This window comes from Crassostrea angulata, chromosome 3 (assembly GCF_025612915.1).
Source record: "Crassostrea angulata isolate pt1a10 chromosome 3, ASM2561291v2, whole genome shotgun sequence".
NCBI classification, from domain to species: Eukaryota; Metazoa; Mollusca; class Bivalvia; order Ostreida; family Ostreidae; genus Magallana; species Magallana angulata.
The window spans coordinates 50,736,326-50,763,278 of NC_069113.1; the positions used below are offsets into that span (position 1 = coordinate 50,736,326).

At 33.3% G+C, this 26,953-nt stretch overlaps 1 protein-coding gene across 2 annotated transcripts; it reads right to left on the bottom strand.

The window, feature by feature from the left end:
* Positions 1-1,708: 1,708 nt before the first annotated feature.
* Positions 1,709-26,953, bottom strand: LOC128177853 (uncharacterized). Of its 2 annotated transcripts, XM_052844740.1 has the most exons (17): positions 26,887-26,953; positions 25,556-25,619; positions 24,956-25,078; positions 21,491-21,604; positions 21,314-21,391; positions 20,170-20,297; positions 10,272-10,358; positions 9,406-9,498; positions 9,195-9,308; positions 7,766-7,970; positions 7,543-7,686; positions 7,359-7,444; positions 5,013-5,083; positions 4,808-4,905; positions 3,914-4,625; positions 3,721-3,834; positions 1,709-2,586 (listed from the first exon to the last, which is right to left on the bottom strand). In XM_052844740.1, exons 1-17 carry the CDS (start codon positions 26,890-26,892, stop codon positions 2,556-2,558), a joined length of 2,268 nt encoding a protein of 755 aa, XP_052700700.1. In that variant the 5' UTR covers positions 26,893-26,953; the 3' UTR covers positions 1,709-2,555. The 2 variants fall into 2 exon arrangements, with proteins under 2 accessions (XP_052700700.1, XP_052700701.1); XM_052844741.1 differs by lacking the exon at positions 3,721-3,834.

Genomic DNA, 26,953 nt, shown 5'->3' on the forward strand with positions numbered 1-26,953 from the left:
AATAAAAACAATCTGGATAACTAATTAAGAGAACTAATTGAGGATCGGAGATCGTTAAGTGTATTTGCATTAGGTTTATTGTTCATATTTTAGACGCGATTTCAATGCAATTTTATTTTCAACATTTTTAATCTTTTAGTATGTAGTGACCGAAATATCCGAGGTCAAATTATTTATGTGCGCCTCTTGTGTGTCCACTTTAACCCTTATTTTTTAAAAGGAAAAGCATATGTGAGTAGTCTTTATATATAGCTTTTCACAAAAGACAAGGTCAACATTTAAAATAAAAGGAGCATCTGAATTTTAAATGGTTATTTGAGGGTTATAAATTGCTAAAATATTTAATGCATTCATTTTGTGGATCGAGGAGGACTATTCATTTTAATGATACATGACACTTCAGTACTTGTATCACCTTTCAGCAGATATGAATTAAAATTGCAATATATGGTCAACATTTTATATTTCGGTGTTGTGCTTGAAAAAGGGGGTTGGTTCAGAATACGAAATATCACTAGAAAGGGAAGATGATTGAACCTTCATCAATAGGGGATTATTTGCATGAGTAGGTATTAACCTACAATTCTTATGGTAGGTTATGACTGGTGCGGGATCCATGCAAATGAGAAAAAGGGCAATTCTTAAAAAAATAGAGATTGTCCCTGATTTTTCTATGTTGTGTAATATACCGTTAAGTAAAGCCATTGACGCCATCTTTAAGACGACTACATGTCTTTAGAATGTGATACCAATTTAGCGAAGCTTCATATTCGTCAAAAGCATTTCAATTTTTTATGTATTAATTTCTCAAAATATTAATATAGGTATATTGACATTACGTATTTTTGACTAAACATTTAAACCCCTAAACACCATTTCCAAATCAAACCAACATTAAAAAATACATCATATTTCCCATATTTTACTTCCTTAGTAGCAGGGCTTATCGCATGACGAGATTATATACATAAAAAAATATTGAATAATGTCAGATTTAAAGGGGCATGGTCAAGATTTTGGCCAAATTATTATTTTTTGATTTTAATATTTACAATGCTTTAAAAATGCATCCTTAATGATCAAATGAAATTTGAGAGTCATTCATGGAGTTAATAGAAAGATACAGAGCTCACAATTCTTTGTCAGGTAAACAAGGCTTGAGCCCTGTACGTATTTGTTTACATAGGTTCAATATAATATTTTTTAAGCTGAATTATCTATCTTTTTATTTATATTAATCATAGATAAAGAGTTCCCAGCGTTCAACACATTCATTTTTGGTCAAAAACTGGAATTTTCACGTCAACATTTAAAATGTAAACAAAGCTTTGTTTACATAGCAAATAATTTTAAGCTCTGTAACTCGCTTATAGCTCAACGAATGACACCCAAATTTTGATTGACTATAAGAAATGCCTTACTAAAGCATGGTTAACATTAAAATCAGAAAAAAAAATTTTGACCAAAATCGTGACCATGCCACTTTAATTATTTGTAAAAGCACGCATTTCGGAAATAAATGTTTTCGTTCCAGATCATATTCGCAAGAAGCAATAACTCACAAAATTCAAATTGTAAACTATTGATATGCTATTGTTCAGTGGGAATCCAGAAGAAGGTAATAAGTTTGGCCTTCTGATTTAAAAATAAAGTATAAAAAAAGAAAAAAATAGGCGGCCCACAAATTATTGACAAAAGACACAACATGTACAATTTATGTTTATGTTTCAACAATATCGCATTTGCATAGATAAACTCGGAAACGATATTACATATATGTGTTTTTTCATTGAAAATTTGTCATATATTCTGCTCATCGAAGGATATACAGGAGTTAACTCTAACTCAGTCCATTTAATATGAAAAATCCCCAAAGTCAACATGGTGTGTAAATATCGAAGCGAGTAAAACAATTGCTGAATTCTTCATTAATATGAATTAAATTTTAGATGAAAGGTATTTACAGCCTCAAAATGGTTTGTTATGAATAATTTAACTGTTATTTTCAATGCAGCTTCATAAATTTTCTACAAAAATCTTTTCGAAGCGATTCTGCAATTTTTTCTGCAATTTATTGTTGCATGTACATTACGGGTGTAGGGAAGGCATTTAAACTGTGGTGAACAATGGTGAAGGCCTGTCCCGAGACACAGTTAGATTATTCTAACTAAGCAGAGTGTAGTGAAATTAATAGCATTATTGTAGGCTTAAAGCTTGTTTAAAATGTAAATGTCAATAATTCGGTGTGTCGATGTATCTATTTCGTTAATATCCGATATCATATGCAATGTCAACCCGTGCACACACGGGTCAAAGTCTAGTTACAATAAATATATACAAATACAATGTATAGACAAAAAAGTAATATACGTAATATAAGACTGCTATTTCAATATATATTGTTCAATCGTTCTAACGCCATCTTCATTCTATGATTTTGAGTTTGAATCTCTCTTCAGTTGATTTCTGTTTCGCAGCTATGAATGAAGACCCTGTATTGCTTTCCATCCAAACTGACACCTTGTCATTTTGTCACCATATTTCAGTTCATGAATTTAAGGTTGATTTGTAGCCACTCGGATGGACCTATTCTCAAACAAAGATAAGCATTTTCAACTTCATTCTATTAAAGGAAGTGAACATGAAAAAATTATCAAGGGCTTAAATTTGTCTGTTTGATGTGTAGAATGATACCTGAAACCATATAGACACTGCTTTCCTCAGTAAGAAGATATACCACTTAGAATAACTAATTCTTGTAATCCATGAGCGCTGCCATATTGTTAAAATCATTACCTCCCTGCTGGGTTATCTCGCAGCATCTAAGAGAGGGCAGCACCGATGCTGACGTCAGTGAGACACATTGCATTTTTACACACGTTTAGTAACAGATATAAAATGCAATCATCAAAATGTGAATTGAAACTTGAAATGGATGTAAAGAGTTGTCATTTTGAAACAGTGTTTATGGAGGAAGATTTCAGATATCAGAATGATGCATTCCCACCAGCAGTTAATGTGACATGTCACTATAGAATGGAATGTGCCTGGATCAGTGATATTGTGACCTAGTTTTTCTTGCACTCGGGAATTTCTTGATGTGTTGTTATGAGTTTGAACATTATGTGTGCTACATAAATGAGCATACAAGGTGCATTACTCAGCATCCTTATTTTTAAAAAGTGTCTTAGTTCTGTTATTCTACAATAATCTACAAACAGCATTTTATTTATGTAACCACTTACTGCCACATCTCCGTACAAACATCTGGAATGCGATGGTCTCATATTTCACAAATCATCTATTCATTTTTTGCACAAATCATATATAGTTACCTAAGGTTCATTTATATAAATGTACTAAATCCTTGTCCACTTATGCTCATGAAAGTAAAAAAATTTGCTTCCCATCCAGGCATTATTTTTCTTTGTAACTTTTATCAACTCAACACTGGCCCAGTTCTAACATTGACCCAGTCACCAGCAGCAATGTGGCTCATCTACGTCAGAGAACAGATGCATGCTGGGGAAAAATGGATTACCTCCATAAACCTTTCACTGAGAGTGTTAAATTGATAACCTCTCGTAATATGAATAAACGAAAAGTTTACAGACCTCATTTTTAAGTTTCAAAGGGCTTTTAAAATTTATTAAGCAACAATTAATTTTTTCATGTTCACTTCCTTTAAACACTTTGAAAGACAAAAAATCGGAAGATTACAAATTGCTTTCCTTCCAATCTGACACCTTGTCATTTGAATTTTTACAGCGTATTTCGGTTCTTTCCTTGGATTCAATGTTGATCTGTATGGATTTGGATGCTACTATTCTAAAACTAAATAAATAAAAGTCCATCATATTTTAAGCTGAATTTTGTCTTGATTTTATAAATATTTTGACAGATCATGTCTTACCTTTGCTCCTGATATTGTATCACAACAGACGCCTTGGGACGTTTGTGAAGGCTATGATTGATTTGACTATTAACATAATCTGGATATTCTACCCAAACGCCATTGCAGTTAAGCCATTGCCAGCGACAATTTAGGTCATCCGTTATTTTTTCTGAATGATGAACATTTTGTACATTGTTATTTGAGACATTTTCTTCCATGGCCCCATGAAAGCAATCGTAAACTGCGTCTGAATTATAATTTTGAGGATATGACGTCTCATTACCATCAGAAAGTTTGCTTCCAAAGAAACTTTCTTCTAAAAAGACATTATTAAATTCATTGGGAACATCAAAACTTTCTGCATTTTTAAAAGCGTTGATATTTTCATGTTCAGTTTTACAGTCGGTTCTCGAGTCAGATTTCCAATAGTTGGGATTTCTCTTTGCTATGCAGACATGTGGCTGTTCACAAGCAGAGTCTGTCTGTATGTCGTTATCATCAGCAACGATTAAATTGCTTTTTTGAATTTCATCGGAGAGAATATGTCTTTCGTCACCCGAGATAAGTCTTTTCCGTATACCTGATTTATCGAAGAATGCTGTCTCAGGCGAATGGGTTTTGAATGTTTCTTGTTTTTTGGAATCTGAGGATACTTGCAAGTCTTTGGTGGATACAATGACTTCTTTTGTTTCATATTTACTTTTTGTCGTGTCATCTTTGTTGAACATCCCTATTAGTAAATGAGCACTTATGGGTCATACACAATTGAATTAAATTGATAATTTCTTATTGATTTTATGTAATGCATTGGAAGGGATACTTTTAACGATGTAAATATTTGCAAATGTGTAAAAAGAGCTCAACCAGATTAACAAGACAACAGAATCAAGATGATAATCTATCTCTACCAACCCTTTGAATCATTACATCTCTTTTTATCAGAATTGAAACACTGCGCCCCTTTCTGTTGTTCTCTTACAGCTTGTATCACTTCTGGAGAAAAAGGATCACTACAATACAAATTCCATTAACTCGTTAGTTGACATTGGTGCCAAAGCTGCTTTCAAGAAACAAACATTCATATCAAAACAGAATGTAAACAATTAAATTGCCATACCAAACTTCAATGTCAAATTTTCCTTCGAATCCAAATCTGTAATTGCTGTTTCTGCCGCTAGGCCAACGTACCTGCACAATACAACAAAATAGTAAACGTTAAAGAAGAAGCAAAAGAAAAAAATCTGCGTTGGTCATTTTTATGACAAACCTTTTTTCATAAAGTAAAAAAAATACCATGCACTTTTATAAATATTTGATCGATCTATGTCTGTGAATTCTTAATTAATATTACAATTCAGATATGAAAAAAGCGAAGGTTTTTGTCATTCAACTACCTCTTGGCTAAACTTATATATTTGCACATTGATGATATTCTCTTTTAACTCTTTGTCCCCATTTTCGATTTACCTTGCAGTTGTTTTGCGTAGCTATTAATTTTTAGGAAATAAATTGTTTTATCATCCTTCAAATTATACATATTTATGCCCCCCCCCCCCTTCGAAGAAGGGAGGGTATATTGCTTTGCTGATGTCTGTCTGTCTGTCTGTCGGTCAGTATAGTGGTTGGTCGGTCAACCAATGGTTTCCGTTCATTTTCTTCGCAGAGGTTTCAAGTATTGAGATGAAATTTGGTATACAAATTTATTATAATAATATCTAGGACAAGTAAGATTTTGAGTACGATCAAGCAATATTCGATAGAGTTATGCCCCTTTGACTGAACCAAATTTGTATTTCAGTTCAATTTATTGCCATTTTAAATTTTATCAATACGAGAGCATATTTTTGCTCCTGTTAACAAGAAAAGACATTTTGAAAAATTGAATGTGAAATCATTAAAAAAACATCATAAAATCTTTTGATATATAATCATCAATTAAAACAATGAAGCGAGGGAAATGAGAAAGAGGAATCCATTTTAACCTTTATAATTTGATGGCAACGAAACTGCAATATAGAACTTGCAAAGAATTTGAAATAACTAAAACCTAAAGTAAACCTTTTTTAATTGCGCATTTATCCAGACCTGTGAAAAATAAAGAAGGGTTACTGCAACTATGATAGAGTAAGAAGATGTATGATAAGTTAATTTTAGTCGTTAACAACAGTCTAAAGCATAGTTTTCATTGCTTACTTAATTTACGGACATCCCCTCATCACACACACACACGTACATATATTTCACCCCAAATAAGGAAAGATGGTCGATATATATATATATATATATATATATATATATATATATATATATATATATATATATATATATAAATATATGAAGTCCTTCTCCACACGTTGGTTATAGCTTGGGGGTAATTACCTGGTTATAAAACAAGTTTCTAAATGACTACTACTTACGGACACCTGTTCATATACATGTAGTGAGGAGCAGAATCCAGATTTACTTTTTGATTGTTGATTAATTTTTAGGAAAAAATAATTTTTCGAATGCAAATCACGCGTATTTGCTAAAGATTTGTCTGCGGTAAAAAATTCCGGATTTACGGTATATTTGTTTTATAATAATCAGAACTCTAAACTAAATAACTAATTATTGAATTATTATAGTAGTTCAATTTACTCTGACTTAATCTTTCTAATTTAAATAAGTCGCCGGTGTATAGTTGTCATATATGATATGTTGCGACGCTTAATTTAAGCGTAAAAATAAATATGCATTATTATTTTTTGTCATTGTGGAATTCAACTTTGATAAATGAAAGTGGTTTAGTCGTCCAAAACAAGTCAAAAAAGCTTCACTTAAAAAAAATTGTTGTCGTATTTATATTGTTAAACTTTGAGGCAATTATATCTGACATAATGAGAATATATGATGTTCTAATATTCAACTCGAGGCGGTTATTAATACGTTTCCGGAGGATCCATACGAGCAAAAAAGTAAAACTATGTAGAAAATTGTTTTTTTAACACATAAGCTTTTCAAAGTTTTTAAAGGTCGATATAGATAAGTTGCATTTCGATATGAATAAGATGCATATACACAAGAATATATTGTATATGTGGACATAATTAAAGCTGTTTTTTGATATATTTATTTCGCTTCTCAATTTAGGTAAGTCGCGTGTTTACATATTTACCCTGCATGTCAACATAACTTACAAGCCGACATAAATGAGTTGCATTTAGCATGTTTGAAGTCACATGTAGTCAATATTTAATAGTTTTTGAAAATTATCTGAACTTTCATTGAACCGAAACTATGCATGTTGACATATTCAAGTCGCTTTTAAACATTAACTGTTATGTTTAAAAAATAGCTTTTTATTGAAACTAATTACAATGATATGGATACGATTAGTGTAAAATATAAAATAAAAACCTTGAAACGACAAAAACATGTGACATTATTTGAGGAAGGTGAAGAATTCTAGGACAAAGCTCACGTAAACAGTTGCATCATCCTTTACTCTGTAAATCGTCCCAATTGATCCCACTCCGCCATCTTGATCTTCCCATTTCCAGTCCGGACCTGGAAAATCTCTTCAAATTTATTTCATAATATTTTTGTATATTTTGTATTTAATAAACAGTAAAAAAAATATCTAATCATAAATGTTGAACACTTGCCTCGCTTTACTAAACAACCAACAGCTGCGAATCCATCATCAGGGATTCTAGGTTCATCACAAACAACAACATTGTATAGACCTCCACATCCAATACTATATGGAAAACGAAGCCCAGTGTCCCATTCAACATGCACTGTTCCAGCTACCGAGTAAAATATATTTGAATGGTTTTTTATACATAAGTCGATAAACAATACATACATATATCTTATGATAGCTACCTAAATCTCCGTGTCCAACAATTGTTCCGGCTCCCTCGCTATCCTGGTTTGCAAACGTCCAGTGGGGACCACGTCGTACTCTTGTACCAAGCTTAGGGATAGTGGCAAACTTTTCCTGATGGTATTCATCAGCTGGATCTTCAGTAACCCTTTCTTGAGTCGCAATGATATTTGTTCTTTGGCTCAGTAACTCGTGTATTGTATCCTTGAAGTACGAATGTCCATATAATACATGTTGTAACATCATTTAAATGGGTATGGTCACGATTTTTGTCAAATTTTATGCTAATGCTTTAGTACAACATTTCAAGCATGACTCGAGTTTTGTCTACACAATACATAATTGCGAGCTCTATATCTCACATATAACTCGAGGCCTGGTATTCAAATTTTAATTGATCATTAGAAATGCCTTACTGGAGCATTGTATACACTGAACCAAAGTTTAAAGTGCTAAACCAGTATAATGAATTAACTATTTGAAATAAGCACATTAATCTGTCTTGCCGTCGGGCTGACTGATTTCCACTTAACTTTCAAAGAGTTAAGAACGATGCATTGACTTTAAGTTGTGATCTGACACCTTGAAGTCAGCTAAAACACACAAATGGTTAAATTTTGCAATTAACTTTTGGATCCATTTTTTTAAAGTTGCCGATGAAAATGAAATCTCACTTACGAAGGAGAAAATATCAATATAACGTTTTCTTCGGATTACTTAATATTCAAAAGATAGTTTTATTTATTTGATGTGAGCATAATCACATGAATGTAATTAGAAATACTGTTAAGTTCAAGATATTTTTGCAACTTAATTTTATCCTAAATTTCCACTTTGTTATACATTTTATACATGCTAAGGGGAAATAACTCTTTTTCGGACTTTTCTCTCAGTTGCATGTCTAAATGCTATAATTATTCTCATTCCAACAACAAATTTCAAAATGTGTTTGTACTTTTAGTTTGTTAACACAGTTGACAATAAAATTAAAAAATATAAACAAGTTTCTGCCAACACAGATTTTACTTCTAACAAAAAGTACGGTTTTCTGATGCTAAAATATGCTCTAGTTCATGTTTATCTGACACCTCAAAAAGTGTGATGACATGTATATTTTTCTAATATTTGATGACATCGAAGCCTATTAAGTTGAAATCAGTTCTGTTTTTCAACTTATATCTGAGAATTTTACGAGTATGGAGTTACCTTAATTTAAAATTTATATAGTTTTAAATGTGAAATACTTCGTCAGTTTTTACACTTCTATCATATTAAAGGAATTACATCATTTAAAAGAGTATTATAATCAAATACATGTATCATTTATATTACTATGAAATATTTGACAAAAAATATTTTATCAAAATCTTTTGAAACCAGGAGAGGTTACAACTACGCTAGAAATACATCTGGTCTAAACAAACGCACCAAATCTTCCTCTTCGTATGTTGGCCATGACATCACGGAGGTAACCACTGTTCGTAAGACTTCTCTGTCGACTGTGGTCTGGTCTGTCATTCTATAAGCAATGTCTGCTCCTCTCTTTATGAATATAAATATGTAAATGAATGGAAACTTATTATTGTACATGTAGCTCTAATTAAGAATTTATGACAAAATGGCATCTGAATCAAATTACATAATGAAGCGAATATTTTCCAAACCATCTCGCTTTGTTAATCTCCAAAACTTGGCCACCTTTAGATTGCTTTGAAATTTCGTGTAGTAAATCCTAAAATGTAAATGATTTAAAAATGACGCAGTAGTAATAAGACAAAATAAATAGTATAATAGAATGTATTACAATTACAATTAAAATGAAAGGAATTAAAACAATTCAAAAATAGTCTTTTCTGTTATCTAAATCCAACATCTAGCGTTCGAGTTTTGTATCATAATGAAATCAACATTTATTTGAACGGAAGACTAGAAATTAACTCTAATGTATACACTACGTAATGCAACGTCAATATTAAAACATGAAATATATTTTATCAGATTTTAGTTTAAGATGTTTATGATCTGTAAATAAATTGATAAAAACTGTTTCCCCATTGGCTTGTACTATTAGTCATTCACGACATGGGATTGTGAATAAAAGGAAAAAGGAAAATTAAAAGAAGTCTTCTTAATTTTAAACCGATTTTATGCTCCCCTATCCCAGAAATTGCAAACAACTCCGTATATCTGGGGTTTTTTGCGTGTCACAAAACTTGCAAAAATGAGGGAAACATGTATCGTTTTTATTTGCCTTTGTCATTTTTTCGCAGATGAAAACGTTTCTTATAGCATAAAATACCGGATATACTTTCTGCGTATTGAATATTTTGAGAGGTAAAAGTGATTGATTATCTGATAAATATCAGAGAAGTGTGGAATGTAAAGTATATTGGCATCTAATTTATCTTACTTGCTCTGTTATTTGAACACTCTCCTCCATATAAAAAAATCAGTAACATATTTTGTAAACAATTACAAACAAGAATATGTACTCAATATACGTACGTAATTAGGATTATCGCCGACCGGAAAACAGAATATTGGGTGATTTCTCCCGATATCACTTGTTACTGAAAACAATGACCTTAAAATCTGTTAAAAATAAAAAAAAATATATGGAATCATACTATATTCTGAACAGTCGCCTATCTATAAGTAAAACTTTAAAGATACAATGCCCTTGCAATTATAAACCCTTAAGCGATATGGCATCTTTCATCAAAGAAAGATCTGGGTTAGATTTTACTAATTTACCAAGCCTAAAATTTCATTACGGGCCGCCAGAAGGCGGTCCGTTATTTGATATACCGGTACATTTAAATATTGTCACTGCGTTTCTGCGGGATAGGTTTTTTTAACAGAATTTATATATGCCTTTCTTTATGAACTAAAAGTAAATTTGCATATAGAAATATGTTTTTTGCCTTTTAAAAAAGAATACATTTTTTACACTTAAATGTAAAGTAGGTCATAGACTGTCATGTTAGACACGTTTTTTTTTCATCTATTCGGAAAATTTCGGAGTTTTCCATTCGTTTCAAAACAATGTATCGGTATAAGGGACATACTAAAGACCTGAAATACTAAAGAGCTAAATAACATGAACTTTTTTATAGATGATATATTAAATTTTTTTATGTGCTGCGTCAAACAAAATAGGACAAAAATATCCGGCATATTTTTTAATTCTAAAATTGTGCAGATTCTACTGAATGAGATGATCTTACATGTACATGTACCTTTTAAATAATCCATTAATTTCTATTTTATCATGAGGTCCCTTGAAATCTAATAAACTAACGCATTAAGGCTTAATTCAATACAATGCAACAAAAATATCAAAATGGTTTGAAATACATAATATCCAAGAGAATAATGGTGAGTTGATTAATGTGTTCTCCATTACTTCATACTATTGCAATTATCATACAATTACCGTTAAGCCCCTTTCACATTTGGCGCACGACCTTTTTACACCACTTTGCGATCGAAAATTTTGAGCTTCGCACGAGCTCTCGCATACGTTGCACGAGCTCTTGCATTCGTTGCATACGTTTTACTGGTCGCATCAAGTCTCCTCTAAATAGTGGACATGGACACTATTCAGACGCGACCGAACGCGATCCAAATTATCGCAGTGCAACGCACGAACATTAGTACGAACGTTTTACAACGTTTTGTGTACTCGCAAGAGTGATACACGATTTATAAGGATCGTAAGATAAATCGCTGGTGTTTATGCGTCTGTTTTGCGACCGTGAGACTGTTGCTCAACGTGTCTCATGTAATCTTGCAACGTTTTATTATCATTGCACGACTTATGAGCCTCAATATGCCATGCTTTGCTACTAGTATATATACCCTGTATAAGTATCTCTGTTTCAAAACAAAATTTACAATATACATTTATTGAATGATGGTGAGGGAAATACATGATTTATTCCCTCAAGAAAAATCATATTTCCTGAGGGCTTCGCCGGAGAGAAATTTGTTTTTTCTGGGGAATAAATCTCCAAATTCCCTGAACTTTAATGCAATAAACGTTTTATTATACCAAGCATCATATGATTATTACACAAAATACTAAGTAAGTTGATTTCTAATAATATTTGACTTTTCAACAGTCGTGATTGTTTGATTTCCCATGTAACTGTCGCACTTTTCTTTCATAAATCGTAGATAGTTAAGTTGGTTCTGAGATATAAAGAAAATCATAATGATTAAATGTTTTTGATTTAATCATATTTGTCTACATCGTATGCTCATATCGGCTTTTTCATTCCTATGACTTCGCCCTGTCACGTGACTTTCTAGACCTATCAGATATAATAGAATAATCATATTGAGGTATAATAATAAATGCTGCTGCATATCTTTATCTTCTTGGGCGGCATCTTATCTCGCTTTCAACTATGGTTATGGGTGGTGTATATACCCCGTCTGACTCGCACGATCATTCGTACCATGGAACGCATAATCGCACGTCCAATCACATTGGCGCACTGTTACACGCATAAAACTGAACCCAATCGAATGATTTCTCATCAGTTTATTCCATGTGTGTATCAATGCGAGGTTGAACAAAGACTGACAGAATTTTCTTATACAATATCTTTTAAATAGAAATAAATGTCAAATTCCCACGGACAGGACGGAGATAATTAAAAGTTAAAACAGAGATTAATGTGAAAATGCCTAGCCTGTTTATAATCCAAACTTTAATTGGAACCAAATCTGCCAAGTCTCACGATTTGAGCGATAAGGTGTGAAAGATAGCGGGGAGAACTGTCAAAGCCTCTCCCCCATTCATAATTTACATCATTTGCTGACCTTACAAGAATTTGTAGAATTCTTACTACAATGAAATTAAGGTTACAATTTACTCTTAACACCTCCGTCCTTAAGATAAAAATTTAACTAGAAGAGTTGAATTTTTTCAAAATTAAAATTGTAAGGGTAATTAAAATTAGGAAAGAATACATATTTCAAAACAATAAAATTCACTGTTTTACATTGAACAAAAATTGTCCATTAACAATCCATTAACAGATTACAGTCCAGAAGTCACAAATTATATTCAATGTAAAAGCAATAGTTAACAGTCCATATTTTTCAAATTCACTGTCACTATTCATAATACACTCGGATAGTTAGTTTATATACGCGATAAACTGTCTGCATTTTGATTTTTACTGCCTCTGCGGTATCTTACTTCGAAATCAAACGGTTGTAATGAAAGGGCCCAGCGTAAGAGTCTTTGATTTCTGTCTTTCATGCGATGAAGCCAGCTAAGTGGATTATGGTCTGTCTCCACAAAGAACTTCCTGCCGTCCAGGTAATAGGAGAAAGAACCGATGGCCCAAACAATTGCCAAAAGTTCCTTTTCAATTGTTGAGTAGTTTTGTTCTCGCGGCAATAGTTTTCTACTGATGTAGGATACTGGATGGTCACCATCTATCATTTCTTGGCTGAGAACGGCTCCTATTGCGTATTGACTTGCATCAGTTTGGACAATAAATGGGTTTTCAAATTTTGGTGTAATTAGGACTGGTGCTGTCATCAAGGCCTCCTTCAAGAGTTTGAATGCCTTCACTTGTTCCGAGTTCCACTTTAATTTTGTCGGTTCAGATTTCTTCAGCATGTTGGTTAGCAATACGGAAATTTCGGCGTATTTCGCTATGTATGCACGGTAGTAGCCCGTCAATCCCAAGAACGACTTCAGGTTTTTCTTCGTCACCGGAAGAGGAAAGTCCTGAATCGCCTGCACTTTAGATGGATCTGGTGTAACGCTTCCATTCCCGACAATGTGTCCCAGACATTTCAATTGTGTAGCTCCTATCTTACACTTTGAAGGACGACGGTCAAGTTAGCTTCCTGCAATTTCTTGACAACATTCTCGATATCCTCAAGGTGAGATTCCCAGGAATCTGAGAAAATCACTATATCATCAAAATATGTAACAACATTTTTCTCGTCATGTAACACCTTGTCCATTAGGCGTATGAATGTTGCAGGTGAGGTTTTCATTCCAAATGGCATAACTAAAAATTCGTAAAGTCCATATGGGGTCACAAAGGCTGATTTTTCTCTGGAATCTTCTGACAACGGAACTTGCCAGTATCCCTTGGTCAGATCGAAATGACTTAGAAATTTGGCATTTCCAACTTTTTCTAGGATGTCGCTGATTCTTGGGACTGGGTATGCATCTGACACTGTTATTTCATTGAGTTTTCGGTAGTCAATGCAGATTCTGATAGTTCCATCTGGTTTGTTTACAAGGACAACTGGCGAACTCCAAGGGCTATTTGATGGTTGAATTTGTCTCTGCTTCAACATTTCTTCAATTGCGTCCTTCACGGCTGCTTGTTTTGCTTCAGGAATTCTATACGGTCTTTGAAATATTGGTGTTTCTGTTGTTGTTCTGATGCTATGTTCCGTCAGGGTACAATGACCAGGTTTGTTGGTGAAAACATTTTCATATTTTATGAATATTTTGCGGACTTCCTGTTTTTGACAATGGTCTAAATTTTTGCCGAAGTTCAAATCGCTTATGGTTTCGTTGTTTTCAGTGCATGGAGTCGCTTCTTCTAGTCCATCAGTGTCTTCTGTTTTCTCAGCAACAAAGAGTATGGATCTTTTGTACTCTCTCAAGAGATTTATATGGTACACTGCCACTCCGCGTCGTCCTCCAACGTTGACTTTGTAATTGACATCATCGATGCGTTCTGTCACACGGTAGGGTCCTTTCCACTGAGCCTCCATTCGTGATGATTCTGATGGTAACAGGATGAGAACTTCATCTCCAGGTTGGAATTCTCGCCTTGACGCTGTTTTGTCATACCATTTTTTAACGAATTCCTTCCTTTTTGTCAGATTTTCTTTTACTACTGACGTAACGTCCTGTAACCTTTGTCGAATCTTGATTATGTGCTCGATGGTTGACATTTGGATTTCCTCTTCTCCTGCCATAAATTCTTTAATTACCTCCGTTGGTCCTCTGATTGGCCACCCGTAAAGTAGGTCAAATGGTGCGAATCCCGTCTCCTGATGAGGGACTTCGCGGTACGCAAACAATGCATATGGGAGTAGAGTATCCCACTCTAGCTCCTCAGTTGTGCAAAGCTTCTTTAATATCGATTTCAATGTCCCATTGAAACGTTCAGTTTTTCCATTCGCTTGAGGATGATATGGTGAAGTTGTCACTCCCTTCACTTTCAACAATGTGAATAACTCCTTGATGAGTTTACTCGTAAAGTTAGTTCCTTGATCAGTCAAGATAACTTTCGGAATGCCTACCCGGCTAAAGAGTTCAAGGAGAGCGTTTGCCACACTCTCAGCATCACAGCTTTTCAATGCGAATGCTTCTGGGTAACGCGTTGCGTCATCAACAATGGTGAGAATGAATCTGTTTCCTTTCTTTGTTTTAGCCAAAGGGCCTACGATATCCATTGATATTTTGAAAAACGGAGTAGATATAATTGGCGTATTGATCATTGGGACTTTCGCATTGGTTCTTTTTGCAACTTTCTGACATACGTCACATGAAGAACAGTAATCGCTGATTTCATGGAACATCCCTGGCCAATAGAAAGATTTCAAAATGCGTTCTTTTGTTTTCTCTGTTCCAAGGTGTCCTGCAAGTGGTTGGTTGTGTGCAAGTTTTATGATCGATTGTCGGAGAGTTTTTGGTAGGACAATTTGATATCCCTGCTTTTGTTGGTTTGCCGATGTCCATTTTCGTTTTAAGATTCCATTTTCCCAATAAAATGCGAGTGGTATTGTGCAGGCTGTTTCTGTCGATACAGCCTTATCCCGACATGATTTTAACTTTGGGTCATTCCTCTGAAGTTCTGCAAGTTTTTCTGCATTGATTCCATGTAGGTTCTCAATGTTTACAGTCTCTGTTGTTTCACTGTCCTTAATTGCTTCAATCTCTTTTGGTTTTACATCAGATTCATTCATTTTTCGGTCAAACAATACTTCTTCATTTGTTTCTTGACGCACTTGTGCTCTCGTCACAACATTAACATTCTTCCTGCTAATGACATCATTTCCTAGTAGCGCATCTGCTACCAGAGAAGGAACAAGACCAACCTGTGCATGTCCTTTGAAGTACGGAGTGTCGAGTTTCACTATCCCAATTTTGGCCTCAAATGGCTGCCCGATGGCTGTGTACAGTGTGGTCTTCTGTCCCTCCAAAATGCATGAGGAATCTACAAGGCCCTCCTTGATTAAAGTCATTGACGCTCCCGTATCCTTCACAAAGGAAACTTCCCTGTCATTCACGTGTCCTGGAATGTAGATTAATCCATCACATTCATGTTTAATTATTTTAGACACTAATGAAATTTTAGGACATTTATTAGCAAAATGCCCTTTGCCATTGCATTTAAAACATATCACATCCTTCCTGTGATTTCCATGGTTTTGACCATTTCCTGGTCCCGATCCTTTGCCATTCCCAGTAAATCCCTGAGATGGCCCAGATCCTTTGCCATTCCCGGTAAACCCCTGGGATGGTCCAACTTCCCTTGGTCCTTTTGGCGGTATGTAGTCCTCGGCGGCTTCCACGACAGTAGATGATCCCTTGTTTCTTCTTACCCATTGTGCTTGTGCTGGCGGTAATGCTTTTAGAAAAAATTCTTCTCGCAAAATTTCTATTGGATCCTTGTCCTCAATGGATCTCCGTAGGTACTTATCTATTCTTGAAAACAACCCTCTGTATGTTTCATTTCCTTCGCGTTTTACGTTTACGAGTTCATTAAAGTACTCGTGTGGGCGTTTTCCATATCGTTCAACAAGTGCCTTTCTTAAATCATCGAATGTAGATGACGACTGTGATGAAATTTGACGAGTCTCACCTGTTAAAAGAGTTCTTAATTGTAAGACTTTTTGTTTCTCATTCCATTCAGCTTGCTCCCCGATAGCCTCAAATTCCGATAGAAATGTTAGTATGTCATCACATTTCGGGTCAAACGGTTGTAATTTGATCTTAAACGGCACAGCTTTTGCTGATGGTTCATTTTCCTGTTTTTGCAGTTGAATTTTTTCCCTTTCTAAAGCCAATCTTTCCATTTCTATCTTAAGTTTTTCGCGTTCCAAGGCAATTTTTTTCTCTTTCCAACTCGATTTCCAAATTTTGATCCTTCTTTGTTGTTTTTTTCTTTAACGGCGGATTTTTAGGTTGCCTAAACAATTGCGGTTGTTCTTCTACAAGCTCATCTTCTGTAAACTCGATTAGTTTTTGGGTTGTAGCTCGCCTTGGCCTTCCTGTGTCATCAACCTCCGTGTCCGACATATTTAATAGGTATTGGTTCACTTTAACTAAAAATTGTTTCCCCACAATAATTAGTAAAATACACTTTTACTTCTATCGTTACACCACGACTATGAGTGAAAGTATCCCGACGCTGCCACCAAATTGTTACACGCATAAAACTGAACCCAATCGAATGATTTCTCATCAGTTTATTCCATGTGTGTATCAATGCGAGGTTGAACAAAGACTGACAGAATTTTCTTATACAATATCTTTTAAATAGAAATAAATGTCAAATCCCCACGGACAGGACGGAGATAATTAAAAGTTAAAACAGAGATTAATGTGAAAATGCCTAGCCTGTTTATAATCCAAACTTTAATTGGAACCAAATCTGCCAAGTCTCACGATTTGAGCGATAAGGTGTGAAAGATAGCGGGGAGAACTGTCAAAGCCTCTCCCCCATTCATAATTTACATCATTTGCTGACCTTACAAGAATTTGTAGAATTCTTACTACAATGAAATTAAGGTTACAATTTACTCTTAACACGCACGTTCGATCGCCCAATCACCTAGTCTCTCGCGCGTTCCTATCGTATTATCTTTCAACAGTTGCTTTCATTGTACAACAGTCGCATGCAGACGCAAGCTATATCGCAAGATTCAATGCGTTTACATCGCACAACGCTTGCTTAGATCGTGCGAAATTCGTACGAATACTCTTTTCATATGCGATTATTTCGGCAACAAATGACGATTCATATCTATTTTATTTCGGTCGCACGAATATTTGGTCGCTTCTGCTCGTGTGCCAATTGTAAAAGGGGCTTTAGGAATGCTTTTACTATTATTATTAAGAATCGAGTACGTTACCGTAAGCATTCCTAACGGTAATTGTATGATAACGTGTTGCTGAAAATATATTAAAATTTACCCTTAAAATTAGTACAACCAACACGTTATTGTTTGTGGTGTTTTATAATGTATACAACCAATGATGATGCATACAACTATATTTTGGCGGCCCATTTGACGTTTGCGTCAATATGATTTCTTGTTTTTCCATGAAAAGGAGTTAATATTAGTTTCCTTCAATCAAAATTCCGCATTGAAGTACCCCCCCCCCCCCCCCGTATACTAGTAATTCATGATTAACCAACATTTTAATTGACATCATGTCTGAAGAATTACAAAAACATTATGGTCTTTAACATATTGGTTCACAGTAAAAGGAGATAAATGATTGACAGTTATATGATATAGAAACACTTTGCACTTTATACACAAATGAGTTTTATGTCTGTGTATTTTATAACATATTAACATATTGCATATTAAGGTACTTTGACAAACCAGTATATATTATTTGAAGAATTAAAACGATAAAAAATCACTTTTAAAATATGTTAGCACAAAAGAGTGACATATATCGGATTTCAATTAAATGGCATGAACTATCGCCTCTGCTGTGAATAGAATAGTTTAGAGCTAAACATTTTGGTATCAATTGATGTGCAATACAATTATCTAAGGAATTTGAAATCAATATTTGTATATTATAAGATGAGGAGATAATTTATGGTTGGGATGTCTTCAAATCCAATTAAGCCTGAAGGGCATTATGATAGATTTAATTACGGTTCGACCAAAATTATCACCTCATGATGTTTAAAGATTGATTCCTTATATCTATAATATTTGTAGTAATTGCACTGTTAAATATTAGAATATTTACATATTTACGTGATTGTTAGGTCTTTTAATTATGCAAACCCAGCTAGCACCCCAACAATACGTCATTTGAATTTATATGACTGTGCATTACAAAGTCGAGTCATGTAGCAAAATGCACTTAGAGTTAAAGTCATCTTCCGTATTTTCTTTGAAAAAAATAATACATGTATAATTTTATAACAAATTTTCAATGAAAATTTTCTCGTATATGTATTATCGTTTCTGAGTTTATCCATGCAAATGTGATATTGTGGAAACATAAACTAAAGATCCTCCCGTGATTTAGCGTGAATGTAATGCGCATGCGCAAGACTGTAAAATAAAAAACACCCAGACGATTTCCGGATTTTTTAAAGGAATCTTTGATGATTATAAATTAGCTAAGCTTAATTGAGAAAAAATAAAAACAAATTGGTAATCTTTAAGTACAAATTATGGTTAAAATATATAAAACAAAAGTCAGTACTCTTCCGATCTCTCGGTATTAAAGCCCAAAAATTCGAGTCTATTATTTTGATATAGTAGTATAGATATAAAATTCTTAATAACAACACTGTTAAAATGTTATGAAATTATTTTGTTACAGCTAGTTATATTGACAATTTAAGAATTGATTTTAATTTTTTTCAATCATACAACCAAAATATCTTTATGTCAAGGTGACCTTTTCTTCTTTAAAACAATTCCTAATCAAATATTATTTCAATTATTCAATTCATCACAATTTTAAAAATGAACATGCATAGAAAAGCATAGTAATGCAAAGTAATGCCATATAATGCAAGTATTACACTAGATTTTGGAAATTAATGCATTACATTGGCATTTCTTGTAATGCTATATTATTGGCATTACATATTACTAGCATTACTTTGAAAGCATGTAATGCATTGCAATGTATTACCATTACATTACCCCAAACCTGTCTCGATTGTAATTAATCAGACCGGACAAAATCAAGATACAATGTATCCACTTTTGAATTCATTCTGATCGGAATCAATTTGCAATTCCGTTCCATGTTTTGTAAGAAATCACTGTCTGACGAGTGTTATATGTGTTTAAGTGTTATTTTGAAGATTTAGTTCATAAATTAGATAGCAGATAGCCATCTTTCCGGTTAAAGAACAGACAGCTTAAATGATGCATCTAAGCGATATCAGCGTAAGTGTTCGTACCTATTTATTATTATTGAAAATATATGTGATACCAACATGTGTTAGTAAAATACCCTTTTTTAAAAACTTTTTTTTTTTGATATTAGAGTAAATAAATTATATCTCTACTCGGGAAACAATACTAGAATATGTGCCTCTCCTTGACCTTTGTCACCTCAGGGCAAATACAAGTAGTTTGGTACGTTGAATGCGTGTAATATTTGTATAATATTTAATGATGTCAAACATACTGATTGACTAAGATGTTGTTCTGCTTCATTCTCCTTTGCGTCTTCATTCGAAAAATCAGTCAGTCTACCGTCTGTGAAAAGGACAACCCTTGCAGTCAAAAGGAAATCTCCAACTTTCTGTACATGAGCTGATTTAATAATAATAAATAATTATAAGAAACGAGAAATAGAAATTAATCACTTTGTTTTTAAAGAAACAATTGTTTTATAACATTTACAATTCAAACAATGTATTTTCCCCAAAATACTATAATTGTCATAATTTTGATTTAAAATTCCCAGGAAATTATTAAAGAAAATTAAATTCCCTTGCCAAATATCTTAAAATTTAAAATTTATGAAGCGGTGAAAGAATTTCGATGATAATTTACTTTTATTTGCATTAATAACGACTGGCTTCATATTTTCTCTGTCTTGCGAAACACGCAATCACATCTCGATCGATCGGAGCAGTGGAATACTCCATAATTTTAAAATATTTTTTTTCTTTCTTGCAGGTTCATATATGATAGTTTGTTCCATGAGTGTTATCAGCGCTGTTCAAAATATATCTTGGGTATAACTGATATCATACATTAATTAATCTGTTATATATGCCTCATATTGATCGAACATCATAAAGAAATCGTATAATGTCTGTAATATTGTACATATATTGCATGATTTTGAGGGAAATATGGAGATTTATCCCCTCATGGAAAATCATATTTCCCAAGGACAACGTCCGATGGAAGTTTTTCTAGGCAAATAAATCTTCATAATTCCCTCACTATCATGCAATTAATTGTTTATTATACACAACGACATGTGATAATTTAGAAATACACAATAACGTAGTTAATGTTTACATGTAATGGTTTCTTCAATGTCAGTTTTCTAACATAAAAAGGATTTAAAACGATTTTAATAGAAGTATTTTAATAGAAATATTTTAACAGAATTATTGCATCGTCTGCTCATCCACTGGATTTTTCATAAACATGGAATGGAAACTCGAAGGGGTTGGATATAATGAAAAATATCACGATTGCAGGGAAATATGAAGTTTTATTGCCCTGACACGTGATTGTCTAGAACTAATCAAATGTCGCGTTAAATTGAATAGTCATTTTGAGGTATAATAAGATGAAAAAAAAATTCATACATGATCCTTCGTATAAACCCCCAAGAGACAATAAAAAACCCGCTGTGAGAGGAGACGGGCCACATGGCTCAATGTTTTCTGAAATAAATACATTGTAGCATCAATGTTTAGAATTTTTGATCAATTATTAATTTTAAAATGTGTTATGTGCCATGCAAAAGTTTGCTAAGTACATACCTAGGCTTTGTTTGATTTCGGCATAATGGTTGGAGTAATAATGTATAAATTTAGTTTCCTCTCCAAATATAAGGATAGCAACATTTTCACCAAGCTCAGAGTGATCTGAAAACTCTGCAAACAGATTGGGCACGTAGTGTCAAAAATGAATTTTAACTTAAAGTATAAAAAAAATAAGTATTGGTAATATTTGTCTAAGAATTAATAGGAATATTTGAATTAATAGGTTTCAGCATTTTTGTATTGCTTACAACATATTCATCTTCTCTAGCCAAGGGTTTTCGGTCCACTTCGCTGGGGAGCGGACTGGACCGAAAACCCTTGGCTCGCGAAGATGCAACATATTGGGCATTTCTTAAATTTTTAGGGTCTTCCGTTTTCAACGGAAGACCCTCTTGTTATTCTTCGGTTTCTTTTTAGGGTCTTCCGTTTTCAACGGAAGACCCTTTTGTTTTTCTACGGTTTCTTTTTTTAGGGTCTTCCGTTTCCAACGGAAGACCCTTTTGTTTTTCTACGGTTTCTTTTTTTTCTTATTCTTATTATTATTATTCTTTTTATTTTTTTTCCAACTCGAATATTTCAAAAACGCTTGCATTGATTGCTTTGAAATTTTTAGGTTTTATGTGTTTTTGAAAGATCTCTATGATATGGAAAAATTATTTGGTGACGTCATCAAATTCGTCAGATATTGACGTTTTTCACGTTTTAAAAAGTGATTTTGTCCGGAGCTTTTCTCCTTTTTGATATAAGATAATGCTATGAGATTTACAGAGAAGGTAGAGTTTCCTTTTTACTTATGACATAAGGCTGGAAACTCAATTCGGACACTTCCGGTCGAAACCGGAAGCAAAACCAATTTTTTTCAATTTTCATGTTTTTTGATTTTAAAACTTAAACGAACGTATCTTACAGTAATTTTCATGCTGACTACGAAACTGAAATCTGTTTAAAAATCGGACGATGCGTTACAGAGATATCGGGGTTTAAAAATTGATTTTTCCGGAAATTTTGATTCCGCGTCCTTGGTTTAAAAAATAGCGTAATGTTCATAGTAAAATTAGCTCGTACCAAAAATTATTGTAAAGTCGTACTAGAACACATTCGGATTTTTTTTGTTAAGTCTTTCTTGAATTCAGAAAGGTTTTTGATAATTCATACTTAAAATCATTCGGATTTTGTTAAGTCGTACCAGGAATAATTCAATTTTTTTCATCTTTTTATTTTAGTTACTCTTGTTATTAGTTTAAGAGCTCTGCTTCTTACAGGAGCTTTCAGCTTTACTTCCGTCATTATCGGAAGACCCACTCGTTGCTTTGCAACGAGCTTTGCTCTAGTTTCTTATTCTTATTTTTATTATTCTTTTTATTTATTTTCCAACTCAAATATTTCAAAAACCCTTGCATCGATTGTTTTAAAATTTACAGGTGTAATGTGTATCTAAAAGATCTCTATGATATAAAAAAATTATTTGATGACGTCATCAATTTCGTCAGATATTGACGTTTTTCACGTTTTAAAAAGTGATTTTGTCCGGAGCTTTTCTCATTTTTGATTTAAGATAAAGCTATGAGATTCACAGAGAAGGTAGAACAATCGTTTTACTTATGACATAAGGCTGGAAACTCAATTCGGACACTTCCGGTCGAAACCGGAAGCAAAACCAATTTTTTTGAATTTTCATGTTTTTCAATTTTAAAAATTTTACGTACGTATATTACAGTAATTTTCATGCTGAGTTCACAACTGAAATCCGTTTTTGAATCGGACGATGCATTACAGAGATATCGGGGTTTAAAAATTGATTTTTCCGGAAATTTTGATTCCGCGTCCTTGGTTTAAAAAATAGCGTTTTGTTTAAAGTGAAATGAACTCGTACCAAAAATAATTGCTAAGTCGTACTTAAACACATTCGGATTTTTTGTTAAGTCGTTCTTGAAATCAGAAAGGTTATTGTTAAGTCGTACTTAAAATGATTCGGATTTTGTTAAATAGTACCAGGAATAATTCGATTGTTTTCATCTTTTTATTTTAGTTACTCTTGTTATTGGTTTAGGAGCTCTGCTTCTTACAGGAACTTCCAGCTTTACATCCGACATTATCGGAAGACCCACTCGTTGCTTTACAACGAGCTTTGCTCTAGTTATTATACTTTTTCCTTTTTTTCTGACTCCCTCTCGGCTTTATAACTCAAAAAGTTTCCAACCGATTTTAATGAAACTTTCAGAGATAATGTGAAACTATTATCCCTCAAAGATGTTAAAGTTTTCTCGACAACTTCACTTCCGTTTTGACGTAACGTCATTTTTAAAAATTTCAAAAAATCATTTTGTCCGCGGCGTTTCTCAAAAACGCTTGAAGATAGAGGCTTGAAATTTTCAATGGTTATGATTTGGTCGATTTACCTCTGTAATAAGGCTGGAAATGAAAATCTGTCACTTCCGGTCGAAACTGGAAGTAGAACAAATTTTTCGAAAAAATGAGTTTTCTGATCAAATCAAAAATGAATAAGTGTTTTGCAGAGCTTATTAAACTGAATCGAACACTGAAAGCCGTTTTAAAATCGGACGATGCATTACAGAGATATACGAGTTCAAAAAATGATTTTTCCGGAAATTTTGATTCCGCATTTTTGGTTAAGAAATTAGTATCAAGTTCTTGGTTAAATTAACTTGTACCTAAAAATTAATTGTCGTACTGTAACACATTCGGATTTTTTTTTTGTTAAGTCGTTCTTGAAATCGGAAAGGTTTTTGTTAAGTCGTACTTAAAATCATTCGTATTTTGTTAAGTCGTACCAGGAATAATTCGATTTTTTCATCTTTTTATTTGCATTACTCTTGTTGTTGGTTTAAGAGCTCTGCTTCTTACAGGAACTTCCAGCTTTACTTCCGACATTAACGGAAGACCCACTCGTTGCTTTGCAACGAGCTTTGCTCTAGTTGTACTTGTGATTCATTGGTTTGCTCAAACCACAAGTAATAACGCAAAGTTTGCATAATGCTTGATTTCTATTGAAACATTTATGTGACCATATATTTGGAAATGTTGCGCAATATATCAATACCCAAAACTGATTTTTATAGTTCACTTTAGGGCGTCGAAAAATTAAAAGTGGAACTCAAAATGTGTGAGTAGCAGGGTAACTTAATTTGTTAAAATGCGGGGTTTACATTGATGATAAATAGAACATTTTGGGTGTCTGACACCAGTGCTGGGAAAATATACTCCATTAGTACCTGTGGTGCCACAGAATGTGAAAAATATGGCATTGTACTTTTATTAATCGACATGTATCCGTTTTTATTGAACATAGTACATATCAACGAATTATGTATTTATCTTCTCGATTATAACGGGTACACTTTTACTGTTTATGTAGGTGAAAAATGCACTGCATGTACAATCAAGTATGTACAGAGTACAAAAAAACTCTAAACACATGGAATTATTATCTAAGTGATTTACCATCTAAAATATCAAACACTCCTTGCTTAAGACTTATCATTCCTGATCCTCGCATACTCCCAGAAAAGTCAAGGATAAAAAGAACACAGCTGCCCGTACCTCTTTTATAACGCATTGATTTGTCTACAATGGAAGTTAATATAATTACAATATACAGTTTAATATTAAGCCTATACACATTTTTAAACAGCCAAGATAAAAGATTTACGCATTCATCTGAGGTAACAAAAATCATTGTTGTAAATGTTGATTAGGGCGATTCAGTTTAAAATTACTGGTTAATATTTTTGGGGTTTTAGAGACATCAACATTCATATCTTGTCTACAATTTATAATAATTTAATGGCAAGTTTCTTGCCGTGAAAGAAAACAAAATACCCCCTGTTCTGGTATTGTGAAATTATATAACCATTTCAGTTTTTTCTGAGATTTTAAAATTCAAATTCTGGATTTTTTCAACAAAGGTAATTCTGTTTTCTAAAACAAATGGTCATTTATTTATTATAAATAGTTATAATATTAGCATCTTTGCATGAAGATATCATTATTTTATGATTTAAAAAACACTGTAAATGGCGTCTTTAACGCATATGTACGTACGTTTCTTGGCGTCAATCCTAGCTTGAGTACGCCACATTAATTCGAGTGCATCTTCCGAAATACCCTGAAAAACAGATTTGCTCAAAATAGAATTTTCCGAAGACCTATCGAAAAGGCACGTGAAAATTGATTAAAAAGAATGACATCACAACATAATTTAATTTAAACATATTTATTGATGATTCAAAGTCTAAGCTTATATAAACCCTCTCTGAAACACAAAGTCAAGCAGTGCTTATTTTAAATAATCTACAAAATAAAGAATCATTGATTAGTATATAATATACTTGACTTTTTCAACACATAAATTGATATTTGTGAGAAACAAATAATATAGCCTATCACATTATGCACACTTCCTTAGCATGTCACGTGAGAAAATCTATTATTCACAAGGTTACGTTAGAAATCACGTGGTGAATTCTAATATTCAACAGGCCAAAGTATACCGTTTACAACAGAGAACGCGAACGAAAAAAGAAACAGTTTTTTCTCGGTTTAATCATGAGTGCATGCGTGACTATCGATTTTCTTGCAACATAAACTTAAATAAATGAATGTGCAACTACCATTTAATGAAAATGTTTAAATGTTCTTCAGTCATCCTTTGAACACACCAAGAATCACTTACTTAAATTTACAAAGATGCTTCCAATAATGCTATATCTAAATTGTTTTTCAGAAAATCATCATTTTAAAGTTTTTTGTCTCTATATTTCTATGTAAACATTCATCACCAGTTGTGACCTTACCCTTTCCCTGAGAATAATGATTTGTGGATTCAAAGATGCAGCTTTTGCTGTCAAATGGTGTTTGCGAGAATAACTTAAAAGATTTCCTCCATTTATGTTAAGTACCCCCCCCCCCCCCGTATGACCCTACCATACCCATGGGGATAATGATTTAAACAAACTTTAATCTATAGTACCTGAAGATGTTTGAAATTGACTTTCAACTTATCTGGCCAAATGGTTTTGGAGAAGATTATTCAAAAATATAAACAAATTTTCAATTATTTAAAATTACCACTTCTGAAGAAGTTGTGCCCCTATATCTGAACCATTAATGCTTTGTGCCAGGTTTGTTTATACTGGCCAATTGGTTTTGGAAAAGAAGATAAAAATGTGTCTATGACAACGACAACTACAAACAACGAACACATGTTGATCAGAAAGCTCACTTGAGCCTTCGGCTAAAAACAAATCAATTCTGTTTTAGTGGACAATGTAAAGATCTCCCAACAAAAGATTTAACTTGTAGATAAACCATACTTTAACAAGTGTTGCATAAATAACTTTATTTGAGATAGATTAGATTAAACGTCAACAAACCTGCATATTTGTGTCGCATTCATTTATTCCAAATGAGGACGGAAAGGCTATTCATTCAGGAAGTACA

What these genes read in the sequence shown, in the direction of transcription:
- LOC128177853 (XM_052844740.1), bottom strand. An exon ending in GGGTTTATACGAAGGATCAT is followed by an intron (nt 20,298 to 21,313) that starts GTATGAATTTTT and finishes TTATTAAATCAG; the next exon opens with CTCATGTACAGAAAGTTGGA. An exon ending in AACAACATCTTAGTCAATCA is followed by an intron (nt 10,359 to 20,169) that starts GTATGTTTGACA and finishes TATTTTTAACAG; the next exon opens with ATTTTAAGGTCATTGTTTTC.